This window comes from Hydra vulgaris, chromosome 01, assembly GCF_038396675.1.
Source record: "Hydra vulgaris chromosome 01, alternate assembly HydraT2T_AEP".
In the NCBI taxonomy this organism is placed as follows: Eukaryota; Metazoa; Cnidaria; class Hydrozoa; order Anthoathecata; family Hydridae; genus Hydra; species Hydra vulgaris.
Window position 1 is genome coordinate 45,215,618 of NC_088920.1, and position 23,855 is coordinate 45,239,472.

At 27.7% G+C, this 23,855-nt stretch overlaps 2 protein-coding genes and 1 long non-coding RNA gene across 4 annotated transcripts; 1 reads left to right on the top strand and 2 right to left on the bottom strand.

Annotated features, from left to right (window-relative positions):
- Window positions 1-1,717: 1,717 nt before the first annotated feature.
- Window positions 1,718-4,929, bottom strand: LOC136074883 (uncharacterized). Its single transcript, XM_065787110.1, has 3 exons — window positions 3,303-4,929; window positions 3,094-3,231; window positions 1,718-1,953 (listed from the first exon to the last, which is right to left on the bottom strand). Exons 1-3 carry the CDS (start codon window positions 4,752-4,754, stop codon window positions 1,789-1,791), a joined length of 1,755 nt encoding a protein of 584 aa, XP_065643182.1. The 5' UTR covers window positions 4,755-4,929; the 3' UTR covers window positions 1,718-1,788.
- Window positions 4,930-9,628: 4,699 nt separating this feature from the next.
- Window positions 9,629-10,477, top strand: LOC136074445 (uncharacterized). Its single transcript, XM_065786761.1, has one exon. The coding sequence runs from the start codon at window positions 9,629-9,631 to the stop codon at window positions 10,475-10,477; it is 849 nt and encodes a 282-aa protein (XP_065642833.1).
- A 3,735-nt stretch (window positions 10,478-14,212) lies between these two features.
- On the bottom strand, window positions 14,213-17,569 carry LOC136075368 (uncharacterized). Of its 2 annotated transcripts, none has more exons than XR_010635870.1 (5): window positions 17,462-17,569; window positions 15,681-15,779; window positions 14,973-15,131; window positions 14,604-14,666; window positions 14,213-14,521 (listed from the first exon to the last, which is right to left on the bottom strand). It is a non-coding gene; the product is annotated as an uncharacterized LOC136075368 (long non-coding RNA). The 2 variants fall into 2 exon arrangements; XR_010635871.1 differs by lacking the exon at window positions 17,462-17,569 and adding an exon at window positions 16,465-16,621.
- Window positions 17,570-23,855: the final 6,286 nt, after the last annotated feature.

A 23,855-nucleotide genomic window follows, 5' to 3' on the forward strand; every position in this document is an offset into this window, starting at 1 on the left:
ATTGAACAGTTTTAATGAAGAGTTTATTGGTGATTTAAACAACAAAGAAAGAATAGAAAGTATATTATATATATTTTTGGAGATTCGGAAAATGCTTTCCCTTTATTATCATGAAAAATCTTCAAAATACTGCAGTATCAATATTATTGTGTTATATAGTAAAACCCCTGGAAGGCCAAAGTACGAAATTCCAAAAAATGTTCTAAAAGAATTTAAGTGTTTGGGTTTTTCTTGGAATGTTGCATCGAAGGTTTTAGGTGTTTCACGTTGGACAGTTCATCGCAGAGTAAATGAACTTAATTTAAACAAAACAGGTCGTTTTAGCAACATCAATGACCACGAAATAAACAGAATTATAGCTGAATATATATCTCGTCACGGTGTAGCAACAGGGGAACCATTATTATCTGGTTATTTTAGATCAAAAGGTTACCATATACAAAGAAGAATAATCCGCTCTAGTTTAAACAGAGTGGATTATAGGAATACTGCATTGCGATGGGGAGCATTGGTTAGAAGGCGATCTTATTATGTACCATGGCCAAATTCTTTATGGCATATAGATGGACATCACTCTCTAATTCGTTGGAAATTCGTAATACATGGGTGCATTGATGGTAAATCAAGGAAAGTAATGTTTTTGGAAGCCAATACAAATAATTAAGCAGAAACGGTGTTAAATCTTTTTTTAAATGCGACAAGCGAGTTTTCAACGCCTTCAAGAATAAGAGTAGACTTTGGGGTAGAAAATGTTCTTATATGTGATGAAATGATTGCAAGAAGAGGTCATGGCAGAGGGAGTTTTTTAGCTGGATCTTCCACAAGAAATCAAAGAATAGAGAGGTTATGGAGAGATGTGTTTCGATGCGTCGTGTTACCTTTTTATTACACTTTTTATGCTAAGGAACAGAGCGGCATTTTAGATATTGAAAATCCAATTCACATGTTCACACTGCATATAGTTTATTTAGAAAGAATAAATCTTTCCTTGAAAGAGTTTAAACTTATGTACAACGACCATCGTTTATCTACAGAAGAAAATTGGACTCCCAATCAAATATGGACTATGGGAATGATAAATATTGACAATCCTATGTCAAGAGATGAAACTGAAAATGATATAAATGATTTTAATATCTATGGAGTAGATGTTGATGGCCCTTTATCTCACGATTTAAACGATGTTGTTGTTAACTCAGTTAGTATTCCGAATAGAATTGATATTGAAGCATTCGTCAGAAATTCAATAGATATGTCTAAAGAATCCACTGAAATGGCAATCGACATTTACATAGAAGCCTTAGCACTTGTGGTGGAAAAATTTGAATCTTATTTATAATTTCAGATGAATTTAACTTCTTGTTCTATTTTATTTTGTATTAGCTGCTTGTTAATGTGTACAGAATAGTTTCTACTGAATAGAATCCTTTGTATCTATACTCTCGAGTCCAGAATATAAGTGGGGTGGGAATAAACAGCACAGTGGAAATGGGGGGGGGGGGGTTGTTTATTAAGGACTCGAGAGTACTATATTTTTTTACTTCCATGTAATTCGTTTTGAGCCTATATTCAAGTCAAGCAATATATTCATTTGCTACTAAATGGAAATTATCCATAATAGGGTTACTTTTTAAATTTTTGCATTCGTTCTAGACGGTCTCTTAATATTTTTAGAGGGAAACCAGAGACTTGGAAAAAAAAAGATTAGCGTTTCTCTCAAATATTATATATTACTTGGTAAGACTTCATATATGAACATGTAAAAATATCATCAAACATATTGCAAAATCATATTGTTCCAAAAAAGTTATTAGTAAATGCCATATCATAAACATCAAAAAGGTCGTTATTAGCTGGAAGCTTGCATAACAGCGAGCCACGCGGCAAAACTAAACAATTAGAGCAAGTATGTGCAGTTGGTATATACATATATGCTTCATGTGTCTTCTGATCCTATAAATGAACAAAAATAAAAATATTATTACAACTAGCAACACTTAAGAATGTCTAGTTTTATTATTTTTATTTAAAAAAACAATTTTTTATGAAAATAACCTTCAAATATTTTTTGAAAAATCATAAATCCAAGCATGGAGTTTTTTTACACACATTTTTGCATATTTGTTTAAAAAATTTCAAGATCTTGCAAATTATTCTTGTTTATGTTTTTAGCTTATTATAGAAATCACACTAATTAAAGTAAACTGGGGTGGTTTTGTCCCACTTTGCACCAAAATTATCCTAGGTACAATAGCTGGTGGCCAATTAAAAATTGGCCACAATTGGTCTACAATTAAATTGGATACAATTAAAAAAAAGCTCACTGTACCTATGGCCAATTTTTTTCAAACCCCTTTATATGGCGGAACTTTTTTATTTAAGTCAATATACTTATATCAATAGAAAGTAATTGGTATATACATTTGATCATATCAGTTTTACAATTTTTAGAGAAGTGCGGAGCATTAAACTTTGACGTTGAAAATACGTGGCCCTAGGTACACGAACTTCCCTTACACTTTAAAAATTCCAGGGCTTTTCCAGGATTTTTGAGAAAAAAAAAAGAAAAATCCCAGGACTTTCTAGGATACTAGTCCCGGAAATTGCAGGACTGTGGGAACACTGTTATGGTAGAGAATAAAAACATTTTAAAACAAAATATATATTGTGAAACAAAGTCATGCAGAAACATGCAGGGCCAAAGTTGCCCTTTTTTACGTTTTTTAATTTTGCAAGTTTTGTATTATGAAGAAATCTAAAAACCATAAACTATGAAGAACCATCCAAACCACTTCATAGTGACACTTAAAAACCATTATAGAAAAGTTAAAGCAACATTTTTACTATTAAATGCCCTTCCTGATGTTAACATGAATCAGGTTGTACTAGATTACATATTACCAGTAGCTGGATAACATGACTTGACAGACTATAAAAATAATATTTTAATAATATACATCTTTCAAATTATAATTTAGTTTCCGATAACAAACTAAATTTGAATGAAATAAATTAATCCGATATTTATTTTGAGTATGAGCAAAATCTTTTAGTTAAATACTACTATTTTATTAAATATAATAGATCTTTTACTTTTTCATCAGCTTCAATAGTAGGAATAAATTCAACAGACGGTTGCAATGCAAACCCAAGTAAAGGCTCTTCTGAAGCTCCAGTGACGAAAGAAAGAATATTTGCCAATGAAACACACTCTCTTCTACCACTGGCAACCTAAATAATATATTATATGTAACATCTAAAACATCACAGTGATCACTGTTTTACATTTTAAAAAAACTTACCTCTCTGACATATTTCACAAACATAGAATAAATCTCTTTTTCTTTAACTAAAGCTGTCGACCCTTCTGATGAAAATTTTGGCTTCAATAATTTTAAAAGCATTTTTGCTGTGAATTGTACTTTTGAAGCTCTTAATAATTCAAGTAATTGTGGAAACTCTTTAAAAAACCTTATCAAATTAAACTTGTTTAAATCTTTTTGTATATTAGATATACAGATATCTGCTGTATTTTCGGTGATCTTAATAATGATGCTGTCTGGTAAATATGTTGGTAGCTGCCCTCCTTGAAAGAGTGCAATACCAATTAACAAACCTACAAAGTAATATTCCTCAGCAAAGAGTTCTCTCAAACCACTATCAAATAATCTCTCTTTAATCATTCTATTGCATTCTCGTATCCACTCTCTCCTTGGACCACCATAATCCTTAGCTAGTTCTCCCATAAAGTCAACTTCAAATGTAATTAAAAAATTTTCAACGGATTCTAATTCAGCAAATGTTGACATTAAAATATTTTGTCGATCGATACAAATAAATTTTGTCTCAGAATCTTTATCCGTGTTTTCATCAATGTTTTCTATATCTTGAACTCTGCCCTTTATCATTGTTTTTTGAAGAAACCTTAAAATTTCTATTGGATCCTGAAGATTATTTTCTTTAATTTCCTTAATTTTTTGGTTTTCAAAATCAATTTCAATATATATATTTTTATCAACTGAACCTTTTGCTACAAATGAAGCTGATGTAAGTTCTTTTATTTCCTGTATATCAACTTCATTAACATCTTCTTGATCTATTAGTTGTGAACTTTTTGATACAAATGAAGCTGATGGAATTTCAATAACTTCCGTTGGAATGATCATTTGATGATCATTGCATCGTTCTTTTAGCTGTAAATATAAAAGCCCTTGTCCAGCTAGTTTTTTTACAACATCATATGAGTAATCAATATTTGAGCATTTATTTAATTTTGATATTTTTTTTCGTGATACTTTAACAAAATCGAATTCATCTGAACCCAGCAAAGGGAATTTTTCATGCAACGACTCCTTTATTTTCTCTCTTATTATTTGTTCACTATCGAATTCATTGATAATCAAAATTCCATTTGCAATTACAGAATCCCATTTTAGGAATTGTTCTTCATCAGTTTCTGTAGATGAAATTAGTGCAAATTCTAATGTTTTTGTCATTTTCTTTGATTTATTTTGATTGCCTATGTGGTTGCCTATATTGCTACTGTATGGTGCTGACGACCTTAATCTATCGTTTCTATTAAGGCGCCTAAAAATACCCGATGAACCACTTTCATTGAGCATTCCTCTAGCTCTTTGTAATGTGGAGGTTATTGTGAGTTCCGATTGTGGCCTGCTGATATTTGTGCTTTGATTTGTGCGAAGAAGAATAGAAGCTTCCTCTAACAAAGATGCAACTTTGCTATAACTATCCATATCGGTATAAGTATAACTGCTTTTTATAACTACACGCTTTTTCTATAAATAATATTATTAAAGTATTTTTAAATGTTGACATTGTTTTGTTCAACCAAAAGCCGATTGGCCGCGTTCTCCCCAGGAATATTGAATATATATTTGAAAAAGATTGAATATATTTAAAAAAGATTGAATATATTTGAAAAAGATTGAATATATTTGAAAAAGATTGAATATATTTGAAAAAGATTGAATATATATTTAGAAAATATTGCATATATTTTTCAATTTGAATATTGCTACAATCCGGCAGGCATACTCTACTTGATATTTGAAAAAAAATGGTTTTTAATGGATGTTGATACATAGAGAAAAAAAACTATGTTTAGTTACATTTATTTTAGTGCATCTGATTCGTCATTGTGCTTAACCTTGATATTTTTGCCGTGTGTTCAAGTCTAGAATTTCTTATCTGTTTATTTAAACTCTTCAATGCATCTTCCGAATATACCCCGATTGGCAAAGGTAATTTATGTGATATGGAAGAACTATGCAGTAGCAGTTTATGTACAGTAGGAGGCATAACATACCAGTCGTACAAACTCACTATTCGTTTAGCTGTTTCAGTGCAGTATAAATCTAATTCATTGATATTAATAGGATATCCACAAGATATGGTTATGAGAATATTATGCAATCTTTCAATTATATCACAATCAATTTTAGTAATTTTAGAAAAAACTTCACTATTTTTAAATGCTTTTCTGGCAGTATTGCCGTCATTGGTACTTCCAGACCCAGTTTTAGGCATGTCAACATATAAGCTTAACCGTTCTCTGAAGAGTAATTTTTCCGCAATTGTTTTTGGCTTATACTTTTTAATTTCAATTTTATAACTCAAATGAAGAATAAATTTCAAGCATTTTATACAGCAATGCAAAGCTGAAAGTCCGAGCCCCAAGGCTGACTCATTCTCAGTTTTTGCTTTTAATAAATCAATATTGTTCATTTCGTTGGGTTTAGCATTGCACACATCGCAGGATTGACTGGATTTTGTCTCTGTAAGTGCGTTAACTACTTTATTATCAAACTTGTAAGATCAACTCTATAGCTAATATTAAAGGTCACCTTTCTTTCTGCAATATCAAAAACTTTGCAAAACGTCTTTAAGGTATTTATTTAATTTTTTAGATCTGATTCTTCTTCTCTGGAAAAAATTGGACTCTCTTTTTTATGTCGTAGATGAAGAGGTTTACAAAAGTGACAACTTGAAGGATTTCCATTTTTCCAAATTTTGACATCTTATACTTTGAGCAATAGAGGCACAAAAGCTGTACAAAAAAGATTTACTTCACTTTTAAGTTCTATACTTGTGTTGCTTGTCTCGTATTTCTGTTTATAAATACTTTGGCTTGATTCTCCATCAAAGCCAATCTTTCCATATAAAACTTCAAATACTTCGTTACCTTGACCACAATTAGGCATATCAATCATTTCAGTTATTCTACTCACAGTGTGAACTAACATGCTTTGAAGAGTACACTTTGCAGAAATTTCAGAAAAATGAATATTCTCAGGATAGCATTTCAATTTTTCCTCAAAAATATCGTGCAAGGTTCGATAAATATGTACATTGTGTACAAGTGATGAGTTTTTTATCATTTGATATTGTTTATTGCTGAAATCAGTGTTCATTTTTAACGCAAGAGCTTCCTCTACACTCATATCATTGGGAAAGGATTTATCCAAAGTCTCGTCAACTTTTTCTATCTCTAAAACATTAGAAATACTGTTTTTTAAATAGAGGTTGTTTTTTTTTCTCCAGCAGCATTTTCACTTTTTGCAAAGCTAAAAATAGAGTTTCATGATGTTCAGTGGCTAGTTCTTTTATTTTTTTTCTTTTGCTTCGCTCTCCAAGAACACTCGATTATTTATGAGGCCTTCCAGAACCAAAATGGCTATTTTTATTGTTCATAAGATTTCTTTGAAGCCAATGATTTTCTTTTTGTATAAATGCATCATAATTTCGTCCACATTGTTTTAGTTTTTTCTTCACCTTTGAAATAAGTATAACTAAAGCAACCTTTACTTTATTTAAGTTTTCTTTGCGAATTTCTTCAGTATTTTTTATTTCATTAAGTAAATCCTTCCATAATCTTAATTCATCCACTCCTAATTCACGTATATTTGGGATAAGATCTAATCTTTTCATTGCTATTGTTTTTAAGGACAATCAATATAATAAAACTAATATATCTGAAACATTTAAATTACATTATATATTTTTTTACTTTACACTGTTTAAAATTTTATTTTGTTATGGCTTTAACAATTGTCACATTGCTACATCCTGTAAAAACACTATATTACTAAGTTAACTTTATATTACAGGAAGTAATAAAGTTGTTCGGTTAAGCTTTTTCAAACATGTTGTACTTATCGAATAATAAATCGTTCTTTAAAATTGTCAATAAATATTTTAACAAACTTTTAAATAGTATATGATGACAAAAGCGCGTTTTTTAAAACTATATTTAATATTTATGATTTAAAAACTATATTAGAGCAAGTAATACAAGTAAAAAATTAAAATTAAGTTTCCCGCCATTTTCATTTGTTTTGATTATAACAAAATACTTTCAAATGGCGGAAAACAAGGTTTTTAAGTGTTTAACAACATTTGTATTTCTTTAATAACTTCCAATACCGCAGGAGACCGCAGTAATCCCTTTATATTTTAAAAGCAGAAATGTTAATTAACTAGAAAATATATATATATATATTTGGAACTCGGTGGAACATTTTTTTAGTTGATATATAAACCAAAAAAAATACAATTACTTACTGCCTTTTTTTAAAAAAAGTTTTTAAACTTAAACAAAAAAATCAGACTTTTTTTTTCTTTTTAGTAAATTTGAAATATATAGAGCCAAAAGATTATATTCAAAATAAATATACACTTTTATTTAAATTACAAGTACTCTATTTTAGTTAAATAAAAATCTCACATTTTTCAGATTTCTTTGAAAATAATATCAAATATTTTCACTTCTTTTTACTATAAAATACAAAATAAAAGTTTTATCAAAAAATTATTTATACTTTTGAAATAAAAAATTATTGCAATTTAATATTTTTTAAAAAAGGGGTCTTAATTTATAGAAAAGTTGTGAGGGGTTTATTACCAGTTAATTGTTGTTTTGAGTCACTGTGCGTTGCTTTTTAAAAAAAGTATAAAATTAAGAATAACGAAAACTGTTTAAAAAGTCACAGTTTAAAAAAGGTTTTGATTTAACTGTTAAAAAATTATAATAAAGAATCTAGTTTTGATATATATACATTTTCGAACTTTTAGAGAAAAAAAGTTCGATCTTGAACCTCTTAAAAAATGACAAAAGTTCGAACGTTCGAACCTGAACATGTTCAAATCGGAAGCCCAAATAGAGACCCCCAACACTCTAAAACTGATATAATTTTTCCCCAACTGTGATTTTGGGCTCAGTATATTAATTTTCCACGAAAATTGCTAGATTTTCAAATATTGATGAAAATGAAAAAACTATATAAAATAGAAATATGAGAAGAGAATTTCACAACATTTTCGTTTCTTAACAGTATATATTAGTCCATTGATATCATATGTTGAAATAAGATAAAAAAATATGAAATTTTATTTTTTTGTATTTGCTTTTTTCAAAAGTGTTTTTCAATAAAACCCCTTATAATGCGCAACCTTTTTTTTAAAAAAACTTACCTTTACACACCAGAAAACAATTAGCCACTATGCCGCGCATGTGATCAACTTTAAGTTGCATTCTCATATATAGATAAAAATTTACAACCAACTTTTTTGAGCTCAGTTGAGCGCAGAAGGTGCTAGGCTTTTTATTATAAATGATATTCAATCGTAGATTTTGCTTACAAAACTGAAGAAGTCGCATAAGTAACGGTTTTGGATTTTTAATCATTTAAATCTTGTTAAAATCTTTTTTTATAGCACTTTTTATGTTATTGTCAGGGTTGCCAAATATTTTGCGATATGCGGTAGCCAGAAATAAATTATCCAGAAATGGCCAAATGTGGCTAAATATGGCCAAATTCTCCACGATTGAATTGGTTTAATTTTGAAAATGTAAATTTAATTGGCTTAAATAAGAAAATCGGATAAAGTTGTACCGATGATTTTTTTAGATCATGTCATCATACTTTAAAACTGTCGGTAAACTTACTTACTTACCGGCTTTTACATCCATTTAAAACAAACATGACATCCATTTAAAACATCCATGACATTCATTTAAAACATCGTGCCAATCAATTACAACAATCGTGATTTTCATTTAAAACATTTAACGCATGCGCAATCTCAACATTCTCATGCGCAATTCTCAACAGGTTTTATTTATATATTTATTTATTTAAATTTACTTTTTATTAATATTATATTAATTTATTTTAATTTCATGGAATTTATTTTAAATTTAAATGGATGTCATGTTTCTTTTAAATGGATGCAAAACCATATTTTTTACATATTTTTTATACACGCACTGTATTGGCAAAACAACCATGAAACTTTAATTAATTAATTGAACATTAGTTCAATTAAAGCATGCATGATGATAATTAAAAGAACCATGATTTCCTATTAAAATATTTAGCTTATGTGGATATTAGATTTTCATTACAACATGCAGCGAAATTCTGTTTGCCAAAACACGAGAAAATTTGTTTTGAGATTGGTTGTTCATCAAAGAAAAGTTCAATCTGAAACTTCATTGCAGCGAATTTCCGTTTCCCTAAACATGCGAGATGTTGTTGTAAATCTAGTCGTTGATTAAGGAAAAACTCAATCTGAAGCTTCATCGTTAACAAGAGTTAATCGAAACACAATGCAATCAATTTTAAGAAGGTACGATCGAACGAATTCAACACATCCTGGTTCTAGGGGTGGTGCTCGTCACGTAATTTATAATGAAGAGATTAGAAAAAGAATTGAAGAGCTTATAAACGATAACACAACGACAACTATAATTGAAATTAAACATGCTTTAAATGTAAATGTATCGATTAAAATTGTCTGGAGATGGGTGACCAATCTTGGATACACATATAAAATTACTCGACCAATTTATGAAAGAAGAAACGACAGTGCTGTAAAAAATCTTCGAATTGAATATGTTAGGTGGTATACTTTAGTCTCTTCTATCCATCGCTATCGAAATATTGTTTTTATTGATGAAAGTCCATTTAATTTACACATGTTTCGCAGTCATTCATGGGCAAGAAGAGCAGTAACACCAAACCCGATCATTCGCCCTAGGCAGCGTAACGTTTCTATGATATTAGCCGTCAATGGTTTAAGTATTATTCACTGCAAAGCTGTCAGTGTGTCAGTGAACACAGTTTTGTTTCAAGAATATATTGATGAAGTTGTACGAGTTTTGGGGACAGAGGAAGAATTCACCCTGGTGATGGATAATGTCAGAATACATCATAATGTTGAGATGAGGGCTCAGAACATTCAAATAAAATATTTGTCACCATATTCACCATTTTCGAATCCGTGTGAAGAGATTTTTTTTTATCTTAATAATAACGTGCAAAGAAATACGGCCCCAGCTGCAAGAAATGAACTAATTACAAGAATGCGTGAGGCATGCTTATCTATTCCTAATGTTAACTTATCGAACTATTTATTACACACCCATCTTAGGTCAGATGACATACCTCGACAGTAATTGGAAAATAAACATTTTATTTTAAATAATACAAAAATATTTAAATAATTTTCAGAAATTGAATAAAAAAAATAAAAATTATATATTAAAATAAAACCTTTTTTTTTCCGAATAATATAGAATGTTGAGATTGCGCATGCGTTTAATGTTTCTATTGAAAATCACGATTGTTTTAATTGATTGGCACGATGTTTTAAATGAATGTCATGGTTGTTTTAAATGAATGTCATGTTTGTTTTAAATGAATGTCATGTTTGTTTTAAATGAATGTCATGGTTGTTTTAAATGAATGTCATGTTTGTTTTAAATGGATGTCATGTTTGTTTTAAATGAATGTCATGTTTGTTTTAAATGAATGTCATGGTTGTTTTAAATGAATGTCATGTTTGTTTTAAATGGATGTCATGTTTGTTTTAAATGAATGTCATGTTTGTTTTAAATGAATGTCATGTTTGTTTTAAATGAATGTCATGTTTGTTTTAAATGAATGTCATGGTTGTTTTAAATGAATGTCATGTTTGTTTTAAATGAATGTCATGTTTGTTTTAAATGAATGTCATGGTTGTTTTAAATGGATGTCATGTTTGTTTTAAATGGATGTAAAAACCGGTACTTGTAAAACAAGTAGTTGCCAAAATGAAATATAAAAACAAGTTATCTTGTTAAGTAAATAAAAACTTCTTTTTATGCGCTCTTTAATAGTAAACTATAAACTATTTAATAGTAAGCAATGACTATTATATATATGGTTATTAGGAAATAAAATAATTATGGAATAAAAAAACCAAGCAAAGCTAAATTGCCGATTAATCGACTTTTTTTGCGGTGACCAGATTTACGAATTTGCCCACAAAGTAGTAAATCTGGCAACCCTGGTTATTGTTGAAAGTTATGGAACATTCTATGACGACTATGTGATTTTCGATTAATAGTTTTTTTTATTAGTAATTGAAGACATAAGTGGATGAAGGTGTTATGTTACACCAATATGGAACTGAGATATCATGAGTTAAATCGTGTTATGGGTGAATTAATATGTAACATAACTTCTTCATCCACTGTGAAAATCGTATTTTAGCACATTTTGTGCGGTGTCATTATGTTCATGTGAAAGAGCGTTACTTAACACCTTTATTTGTGTAAAAAAGTGGAATTTTGTATTTTTGCGACATCCACTTATGTCTTCAATTGTTTTTTTTTTTTTTTAAACGGTTTTTTAATTTACATTTTTGTGAATTGTTGTATTGTGCTAATTTTATGTGAACATGTGTAAAAAGATGGTTTATGGAATAGAAGATTTATTATTAGTCCGGGTAACGAATAGGCCGGGTGAATACTACAGTTTTTATTCACGTAAAACTGACCAAAGTAAAAGCAATTGCTTTTTTTATTCACACAGCCTTATGTATGCATAAAGTTTTTATTTACATAAATAAAAGAGTTTAGTTTTGTAAAGAAAAATTAGTTTGTTTACGAAAAATTTAGATTTTTAACATCTCGTTGTGTTGAAAGCGAGAAAACTACATCATCTTATCTAGAATGCCGTTTTCATTTTGAAAAACTGTAGTTTAAATAGGTCAAATGATTTTTATTTATTTTAATTACGTGAATGAAAATTTACATGAATGAAAATTTACGTGAATAAAATTTGTGCAAAACTGCTAAAGTTTTTATTCACGTAAAACTGACCGATTACTGAGTAAAAGCAAGCGCATTTTTTTATTCACAAGGCCTTATGTATGCAAAAAGTTTTTATTTTTATAAATAAAAAAGTTTAGTTTTGTGAAGAAAAATTAGTTTGTTTACGAAAAAATTGGATTCAATATTAGATAGGTCAATATTAGATAGGTCCAATCAATATTAGAAGGTCAAGGGCTTTTGATGTACTAAAGTATGATGTTTGTTATCACTTAGATTCTTATATATATATATATATATATATATATATATATATATATATATATATATATATATATATATATATATATATATATATATATATATATATATATATATATATGATTTAAATGTTGACATCTTGTACGAGAGTATATATATATAAACTAATTTAAAACATCAGATAATACGAATTCTCTCAATACTGAATAATTTAAATTATTTGAAATTTTCGTCGGATTGTACGCACCGGCATCATCAGCATGTAATATCATATAATTACAAAAAATTGTGACCGTTAAATAACAACAACAAAAATTTTTAAATTTGACGTCACCTTTATAATGGCTTCTTTTGCTTAAGTATGAAAAAAATGAAGTCCAAAAATTTGTTTTAACATATTGTCCATTGTCCAAATTCATACCACCGTACATTGGAGAACATCGATGTTTTTGTATTTCCAAGGCTTCACGGACTTTTCTTTCAAATTTTTTATCCTCGACTTTAAGTGTTTCTGCCCTATCCCATTCATTATCCTCATCGCAAATTACTTTATGCAAAGCTAATGCAGACTGGTTTAACTTGCCTAAGTCAAAAATTTTTGGTGTTGTTGAACCCTTGTTCTTATTTGAAGTTTTGATTCACCGACATACACTTTGGAGCATTTGCACTTAATAGACTTTTCTCTAATTCGTTTGCGCAACTGATTTCTCAGCTTCAAAAAGAGGCCAATAAGGACAAAATTGTAAACAAACTAAATTCGTACTAAATGAAATAATGCTAGAGTTAAAATGTCTTATTTTAACTCTAGCATTATCAGACTAATATTGAAAAAAAGTGGATAAGGGAAGTATTACTGTATATCATTGTGCAGAAATTCATTTTATAATAACAATATCAAAAAAACTGATATCGGTCCGAACCAAGAGAAAAAACTCGATGTTCACAAAGCTTGGTGTAACAAAATATGTTAATATAGATGTAGAGAAGATGCTGATAATTTTGAAATAATGAAACACACTAAAGTGCGGGAGTTTCACTTTAGGCCTTAGGAGATAAAAATTAGTTGCAGTAAAAAATCTTAAAAAAAAGAAATGAAGTTTAAAGCTTGTGCTTATATAAGACAACACAAGAAAAATTACCTTGAAAATCTCCATGTAAATTAGCCAGAGTTCACGACTAAGTTAAGCGATAAAAAAACTTTATACATTACTGGATTTCACAAATAGTTAAAATTGTGAAAACTGTAAGCTGTTGCCATCCGAAAAAAACAATCGTTTAAAAAAGATTAGTAGTAGTTTATGAAAACTGCCTGAAGAATATAAAAGTTTAAAAATAATCAACGACCAATTAAAAAAATAATATTTTTAGTTACAAAAAAGACGATAAATGTTTTAACTCGTTGACTGGCATGAGATAAGAAATTTTTGGCATTTTATTTGAATATTTAAATCCTAGAAATAAACGTGAAAGTATAAAGTATTATCATCCTGAACATCATTCTGAAGAAAAGTTACCCAAAGTATTGTTTACAAATTCATATTTTGCATATCTGGTTATAGGTGAAACATGATTGATCAACTATCGATTGACCAACTATTCTTGTTACCCAGTAGGCACAGCGACGTGACAAAAACGTGAATTTCACGTTATTTTGGCACGTGACAATTAGGTGACTTTTTGGTCCCCATGAAATGACCAATTCACGTGATTTATGGACGTGTTTTTCACGTGCTTTTTACGTTAATTTTGCCACGTAATATTTAAGCAATAACTATGCTTTATAATTACAATTATAAGTGTTTGGATTCGTGTAAAGAAAAAAAACTTATCGTCGAGGAAATATTTAATACGTATTAAATTACATGGTTTTATTAGTCAGTATATTAGTTCTTGGCATAAAAAATTTTTAATTTGTAATAAAAGCTGCACTTTTGTTAAAATATCCTCCTTATATCCAATAAGTAATAAGTATAAAGTCGTAGATCTGCAACTTACGAAAAGCACGCTTCAATCCACAAAGAGCACACTTCAAACTTATATATCTATTCTCCCATAAAAGCACGCTTCAAACATAATCTAACGAATCAGTCGATATTTTCTTCTATAAGAGCACGCATCAAACTTTATCTAATGAATCAGATTTAGCTGAAAAGAAACGAATAAAATCTTAAATAAAATGATTATTTAATAATTATCTTAAATCACAAACTTTTGAAACAAATCTTACTTTGAGAGTTGCTAACTACTTTTGGCAACAAGATTTTCTAGTGTGTTATTTGTTTTCTTTTATCTAAATCATCAAATAATTTTAAGAAAACAATACTACATACAGTGTAAAAAAATAAAAGTCATTTGCCTTCTAATTTTATACTCTGATTGCTAAAAAAGTAAATAAGTATTTAATAAAAAAAGATGTAACAAAAAAGTCGACAGATGATTAAAAAAAAGAAGTACAAAATAAAAAATACAAATTTAAAAAAATATTTTTTATCTATATATATCTATATCTAATATCTATCTATAGATTTATCTATATCTATATCTATATATAAAGTTAATAACTGATGGGCGTGATTAGAAAAAGACCTGTACTCACCTTATGTGATAACATCTGTGTACTATGTGATAACATGATAATTTGTTTTCTTTGTTTTCCATCTTCTTATATTTGCATCTGTTTCTGCATTAACTTGCTCATACATTAACTCACTAGATGCAAAGGTGACAGCCCACAAAGTTGCTTTAAATGAGTAATCTACAAAGTTTTGAACAGCATTAAATGTCATTTTAGAATGCACACAAAAATTAAAACAATTTATAAAAATGTAATAGTTTTCACATAACCACACAGCATTATAGTGGGGATTTTATATCATGATTTTAATATGTATAATAAATATGTATAATAAAGTATTGCCAAATTAGGTCACCAATAAATACAGAGTGCTGAAAATTCAACTCAGAATCAAGTTGCATTCTCCAACAAGATATGAATTAAATCAAATTCTTACTACAGAGTGCGATCACAAAAGAAGACAAAGAGAGGGAAAAGTGAAATTTTTCAAACTTTAAAAGTTAAAAGGTTATTGGGTCTTACTAGAGAATGATATTCCTAGGCAATAACATAACAATACCATTGGGTCTTCCTAGTCAATATCATTTTATGCAGAACTTATTATTTGTCATGTAGCTTAATAAATTTAATATTAAATAAGTTATAATAACTTATTTATTACCAAATTAATTACATCGACAAATTTGACAGTCTAAAATAATATACAATATGGTAGAAAAAAAAGTATACCTTGCAGTAGGGTTTGATCTTTTGCGTGTTGCAATATGAGAATTATCTGCCATAACGTTACACAATTTTGAACTAAGCTTTATAATATATTTATTAAACCTAAATTGATAAAACTTAGTTATAAGATAATATAATATGTTTGGATAAAATATTATATATGTGAAATTTTATTTTTGTCAAAAATGCATTGCGACGTTATAAGATATCTTATGCCCTACTTTTTTAATTAATTATTATAAAATTACAATGCAAAATAATTACATTATTATAAAATTAAAATAAAAAGTAATTACAATAATGAATATATAAACTATATATTTCATGTAATCATTATATTTAAAATATCCGGAATATTGTTTATGGAAAATATCCTGAAAAAATTCAGAATACTTTTCCCCTCATTTTTCCCTTAATTTTGCATTCAGCCAAGTTGTTTCTCAATTTTTTTAAAACTTTTCTTAATGTTTGTATGAATGATGACTAAAACAACATAAAAACAAATAGATGAATAATATATACTTGTTATATGTTGTAATATAAGTTGTATGTATGGAAAACTTTTCGGATAATTGGAAAAAGATAAACTTCAGAAAAATATCTGGTATTCCGGGAATATCCCGAATAAGATAATCCCTGAAACTAAATTATAAAAAAATAGTAAATAAAATAAAGAATATCTTTCCAAGATTCTAATCACAGGTTTTTATTATGAATAAAAAAAGTTCCAAAATACACAATATTTTGGCAACGTAACTTTCACGTTTTAATCAAGTAAAATTTTCACCTGGACAAGGTCACCTAAAATATACATGATTGAAATGTGAAGAAGGAAACCGGGTAAGAGCACGCATCAAACTTTATCTAATAAATAAGTCAATATTTTCTCCAATACCAAATTTACACACCAAATTTAGCTAAAAAGAAACTAATAAAAACTTAAATAATAATATGATTATTAAATAATCATCTTAAATCACAAATTTTTAATACAAATCTTATATGGCGAGTCACCAACTGTTTTAGCAACAAGATTTTCTGGTGTTTCTATTTTTTTGATCTAAACCATTAAACAATTTTTAAAAAAGCAATTCTATACTTGAGAGAAACTTGCTTTACATATTGAAAGGTCGTCAACATTGAAAGATAAATAAAATGCAGTTTCAAATACAATAGCATCATAATCATCTTTTTGTGGGGAAAACATCGAACAAATCCGCGTTAATAACCTGTTTTATATTGTACATAATAACAATAGTAATAAAAGTCATATAATATATATAATAATATTTTCATATAACTCGAATATATATATATTCACTATATAATATTTAAATAATATAAAAAAAGGAAATAAATAAGTATTAACATTTTTTAACAAGTAAAGCATGAGATCAAGATGTCATATATTATAAAAAGATTAAGTATTTAATAATAATATATACATATATCAATAATAAATAGCATAACACATTTATTTATTGATATTATTTTGGATAAATTCTTTAACCTTGTTGATAAAAACCAAATAATATAAGAAAATCTATTTTGGGTTTTTATCTAAACGACTCTTGAGTAATAATGTATGCAGAAGTTCTAGAGACATTATTATTGCTCAAGAATCAAGAATAAGTTCTGCTAGAACTTATTATTTGTCCATGTAGCTTACTTAATTTAATATTAAATTCGTTATAACATAACTTATTTCGTACTAAATTAAGTAAACAAAATGGAAAAATTCGCCAGTCTAAAATATTATATCATAAAGTAGAAAAAAAGCATACCTTGTATTTGAGTTTAATCTTATTTGTGTGGCAAACAGGGACGCTTGGTACTAATTTATTTAACTTAGTTTGATATAATTCGGATATTAGATATTACAACTTAAAATATATTGTTCTGTTTTACATGCATTGCGTTATAAGATATTATATAGACCAATTTTTTTTTTTTTTAATTATGATAATACTACAATAAAAATTAATTATATTATCATAGCAGTAAATAATTATAACTAATATAATGAATACAAAAACTATACTATAAAAAAATAATAAATATAATAAAAAATATTATTTCACATTTCTTATGCCAGGTTTTTTTGAGAATAAAAAATGTTCCGAAAGCTGAGATATTTTGGCACGTAACTTTCAAGTCACCTAAAATACACGAAGTCACCTAAAATACACGTGATTGAAACGTGAATAAAACGTTGCGTGCCTTCTCGGTATTAACATGACTTTTTTTTATTTAAATTTTACTTGCTAGTTCAAGACACCAAAATCTATTGTGTCAAGATCTTATTATATGGTTATTTTGCATGGAGATTTTAAAGGTAATTTTTTTTGTGTTGTCTTAAATAAGCACAAGCTTTAAACTTCATTTCTTTTTTTTAAGATTTTTTACTGCAACTAATTTTTATCTCCTAAGGCCTAAAGTGAAACTCCCGCACTTTAGTGTATTTCATTGTTTCAAAATTATCAGCACCTTCTCTACGTCTATATTAACATATTTTGTTACACCAAGCTTTGTGAACATCGAGTTTTTTCTCTTGGTTCGGACCGATATCAGTTTTTTTGATATTGTTCGGTACACATATAAAAGTTGTATATCAGATTTTATCAGTCAAATAGTACTACTGTCCACAAAAAGTATTGTTTTATTTAAAGATAACTTAGTTGAATACACAAAATAAACAAATTTTTAATCATTATACTTGAAACGATATTGAAGCGATCTTGAAACGATTTTGAAATAACCGGAGTCTTGATCCTTAGAATTTGGATACTAAATTCTTACTGTCGCTAAAAGAATAAAATATATATTGACTTAAAAAAATCTTTATATTTTTTGTTAATTTAAATTATTTTTAAACCATTTTCAAGTTTTTTTTATCTTTTATAAACTCTAACTACAATTTATATACAATCACAGAACCACAACAATTCACATTAAAACCCGTATAAACACATTAACAGCTACACATTAAACCATAGAAACACATTAACAATAATAACCGATTATAAAATACTTAAACTATGAAACACGCAAACTTTACCATAGAGTTACGCTTTACAAATTAAGAATTACAACAACTGGTTAGCAGTTTTGAAAATATGTGTATATGATAACCAAGAGCAATATGCATAAAGGTTCAAGACAAACTTCTATATGCAGTTAAAATACAAAGTAAGTGTAATTTATATCAAAAAATGATAACTTTACAACTTAATCTTCCCCATTTTAATTGCTATCATCTTACTTGAAGATCCGTTATGACTGCATAAAACCCCCAGAATTTTTTTAAAACACGGCAGCCAATACGCGTCGTATATATTTTGGACGCTCAACTTTACCACCAAGAGAACGCAGATGTTCAACCTAAAAACAAATAATGTGGCATATTACAACTTTTTTTATTTATCATATATAGTAATCATATATTTGATAGATTTAATAATATATAATAATCATTTATTTGAACTATTTTTTCAAAGGTAAAGGAAATGTAATGCGGTATTATAAAGTTAAGGTTTTATAAAATATCTCTTACTAAATGAATATGTATACTCTTACTTTTGATAAATTAAAATTGTAAGACTTATAAAAATCTTATCTTTGATCTTACGAAACAATAGTTACTATTTTAAATGCAACCTGTACATTGGTAGAAACGTAATCATATACAAACTAATTTTGAATTACATAGAGAGCCATCTTAGATTTTATCTGCAACTTCTGGTTTTGCCCCTCCAAATCTTCTTTACTTTCCAGTAGAAGGCCACGGGGAACAACAACGTTTTCATTATCCAAGAAACTTTGAATTTCTAAAAACTTGTTTTTTTACTCCGGTTTTTTTAAACTTAACTCCAAAACATCTCTATAAACATACACAAATAATTGAATAATACTTTATTGCATTTAAATTTTATTGTAAAACTGGTTTTAAAAACACACACATATATATATATATATATATATATATATATATATATATATATATATATATATATATATATATATATATATATATATATATAAAAGTTACATGCTTTGGGGAAGTGGGGGCATTATATAGGTTGCTTTGATGTGGAGAAGTGAGGGCATAACCGCTCCCATAACGTTTGGATTGATATAGGTTATATAAAAATAAAAGCGAAATGTGTCTTTTTAACAATTTATTTCAATAACCGCATTATTAGGCTTTAAATAGCTGCAATTAAGAAAAAAATAAAACGGTTTTTAAAAATGCTAATACAAAAAAAGTACACTTGGTAAAAAAAACGGTTTTGCCCCCAATTTGAGGCATAACCGAACCCTCACAAAAATTATGAAATTGTGAGATATATATATATATATATATATATATATATATATATATATATATATATATATATATATATATATATACATACTTACTATTTGTTTTTTTATTCACATTATTATTAATATTATTATTTTTATTATATTATTATTGCAATTATTAATATCATCTTTATTTATTAGTGCTTCATTTTCCTTTCTTTCTTTTTTTCTTTTTAATTTTTTTTTTCTTATTTATAATTTTTTCTGTGTTTTATTTGTTATTTTTTTTATTTTAGGTGTCACTCCATTGACTAGTTTTTAACTATATGAGTGACACCTAACCTTATTTAGGTAAGTTTATAAAATATTATTGTAAACTTTTATATTTTATGGTTAAATAAATTGTAATCGAATATATATATATATATATATATATATATATATATATATATATATATATATATATATATATATATATATATATATATATATATATATAATATATACATATATATATATATATACCCCGCTAATACTGACAATAAAACACGTTTTATTTTAAACGCCTTTTGATTTTTAATGTAAACAACTTTATAAAATTATATAAAATTATGACTTTATAAAGTTCAATTTTATTGAACGTATTGCTCACAATATCAAAGAAATTAAGTACATAAAATAAATAAAATTTAAGAAAATACCGTCTTGACAACCCATGACCTCACCTACCTGTGCGATCAAAACTACTCCTGGAAACCAAACATGCCCAGACTTGATTTCCCCAATCTCAATTACCTATAATTAGACATAGAATTGTTCCACCTAATTGAAAAACCATTGGGACATTCCAGAATCACTCTTAGCCACTCCTAAAATAATCACCTGAGCGGTTCTGACCACTCCCACAGACTAACTATGTCAAGATTTGGTTTTCCTGAACTTAATTACCTATATTTAGAGATACAACTTTTACCATTTAATTAAAAAACCAATGGGATATTCCTATTGATTTTTCAATTAAAAGACATGTACGTCCTTCATTTGTAGTTCAGTCATCAGTGATAAAGATATTGATACATACATATCTTTAAAAGTATTGTACTCTCCAACTGCTTTTTCAATGCCATGTCGTTACTGTAAATTTTAAATAAACTTCTGTATGAATTTGTATTTTCCTCAGATAATTTTGACGGATTAATGTTATCAAGTTATGTAACTGTGTTACTAAATTCATTAAATTTTCTAAAGTTATCTAACTGGGTTATAAGTGTATCTAAAACATTAAAGCAAAGAGTTATAATATATCTTAATATTTTTTGATCTCTTTCTTCCGATCTTTCTTGGAAACCATGTATCAAATCAATTTCAAAATAAGTATCTTCTAAGGTTGAATCTCTTTATCGTGCTCGACACTTTCATACTCCGGATTCTATCCTTTATCTCTTTAAATATCATATCCGTCCTTGTATGAAATACAGTTGCCATAACAGGGGAGGATCTTCCAATGATGCTCTTTCTCTTTTGGACAAGGTGCAAAAAAGCATTGTAAAAATAGTTTAACCTGCTCTTGCAGCCAACCTCCAACCATTATCACGTCGTTGTAATTTGCTTCTCTTTCTTTTTTTCCAAAAATACCATAATGGGCACTGCTTTAAAGAGCTAGCTTATCTTGTGCCATCTTCTAAAATTAATTATCGTGTTATTCATCATTAAATTAAGTCTCATCCTTTTTCTGTGACTGTTGTAAAGTGTTCGAAAAACTCTTATTTGTCTAGTTTTTTTACTCGAACACCAGTTCTTTGAAAATAGCTTTCTTCATCTTGCTTTCCTGATTCATATAATTTGTAATCTTTTGAGTCATCTTTCAATCGTTATCTTGCTCTATAAACTTCATCTTTTCATTTCAATTAATTTCCAACTCTAATAGTGATTGCTTGCAGACTTGTTGAAAGCGAAGATCTAAAAAAAAAATCTCACGGAACGGAAAAACTTTTATATTCATTGCTTGTGTTTTAGTATCATTTTTAGGCATTGTTGTATCATTTCCATATATTGAAAATTTGTTTCTATTACAAAAATGTCAGGAAGTTACCTAATTTTGAGGCCAACATGTTGCGGGGCAAAAAGAGACGTTTTGTTTTTGTTTATTTAGCCAATATCAACCTATTTATTTAATGTTTTACATTAAAACAACAAACGTAGTAAATAATATTTGTAAATATTAAAAATTAACTCTAACATTTTAATATATCAGAGTTAATATTATTATTTATATACTGCAGATTTATATACTTTATATTTTAATATTTGCTACGTTTAGTTGTTATCCGATTTACCACTATGTTTTATATTTTGTTTACTTATATCTATTATAATTGACTTATTATAAAAAAGTTTCTTTGTTGGACGTCTTCTAAGTAGATTTGCAGACCAGACTCAAAAGACGTTAGATTGCGTCAACACCACATTTTTCATTATAAAGGTCTTTAATTTCAGCATTTACCAAGACAGCATTTTGCGTGGGACATTTTTCAGGGCTCGAGGATGGATATTTCAGCAGGATAATGACTCAAAAGACACTTCAACCCTTATAAAAGACTTTTTCAAAAACAAAAATATTCAATTAATGGAATTCCTGACCTTAATTCTATTGAACATCTATGGAAACACATAGATTAACGAATTTCAGGTTGAAAATCAGCAAGTAAATTTAATTTATTGAATATTCTGAAACAAGAAAATGCGAAAAAAAAAAATTATTGTGACTATGAAGCTGGTGGACTCAATTCCTTGTCACTGTCAAGCAGTAATTAATGCTAAGGGCTTCCCGACAAAGTGCTAAAGCAATTTACTTTAAAATAAAGTATTTTCAATTTAAAAAAATCTAATTCAAGTTTTTTTTTACTTTCGCACGCGGAAATTTTAATTAAATGAACTTTTAAGATTAGATTGCTTCGATTTAGTAAAAATTCATTTGTTTTTAGATTTGTAATCAATTTTTTGACTTTTCAGTGAAAATTAGAAAGAAATTGGACTTTTCATTATAAAGTTATCTCAAGTTATGCTCTTGTCTGGTTAATTTTGCACGCTACTGTATATTACCTTATGTAATAAGCTTCATATTCATTTTCAGAAGAATTTGTCTTCAAAAGATAAAATAATTTCTTTTAGTTTTTTCTTGAATAAAAGATAATTCCATTCATGGGAAAAATCAAAATTTTTCAAAACTGTTTAGTTCCAAAGAAAAGCTCTTCAAAATGAAATACATGACTTTCCAAAATTAGTTAAAGAAAAAGGTTGCCGAATTAGATTATCATTTTTTAAGTTATACTTATTTTTATCTTTTAAGGTATATAGATTATAAAAAAAAACAGGAGTTTTACATTTGTGCATAAAACAAAGTAGATTAAAAATATTCAGCTGATAAATATTAGGAATTTTCATTTGAAATAAAAATGGTTTGGCACAAGCAAATCGATCTTTATATAGATAGATAGATATTTTTACTTTTTTCATTTTTATTTACTTTGATTCACTCCTAACAAGGCTGCAAGCAATCCCTATTAAATTGGGAGTTACTAAAAAAAACGTAATAACATAGTTATAAAGAAAGGAAAAGGTTGACAGAAGACTTAAAAAGTTAAAGGTTGTATGAGTAAGGAAAACATAAAGATGGGAGAGACTTCCAAAGGGTTGATGTGCTGGAAAAAAATCTTGACGAATGAAAGTTTTAAGACAAGGCAGGGACAGATACAGTAAAAAAATGAGACTTTGCTGAATGAAGATTCAAGCGAGAATGAGTTTAAGTTAATGAAATAAGAGATGGAAGCTCCTTTAAGCTGCGACCACTATAGTATTTGTAGAAAAGAGAAA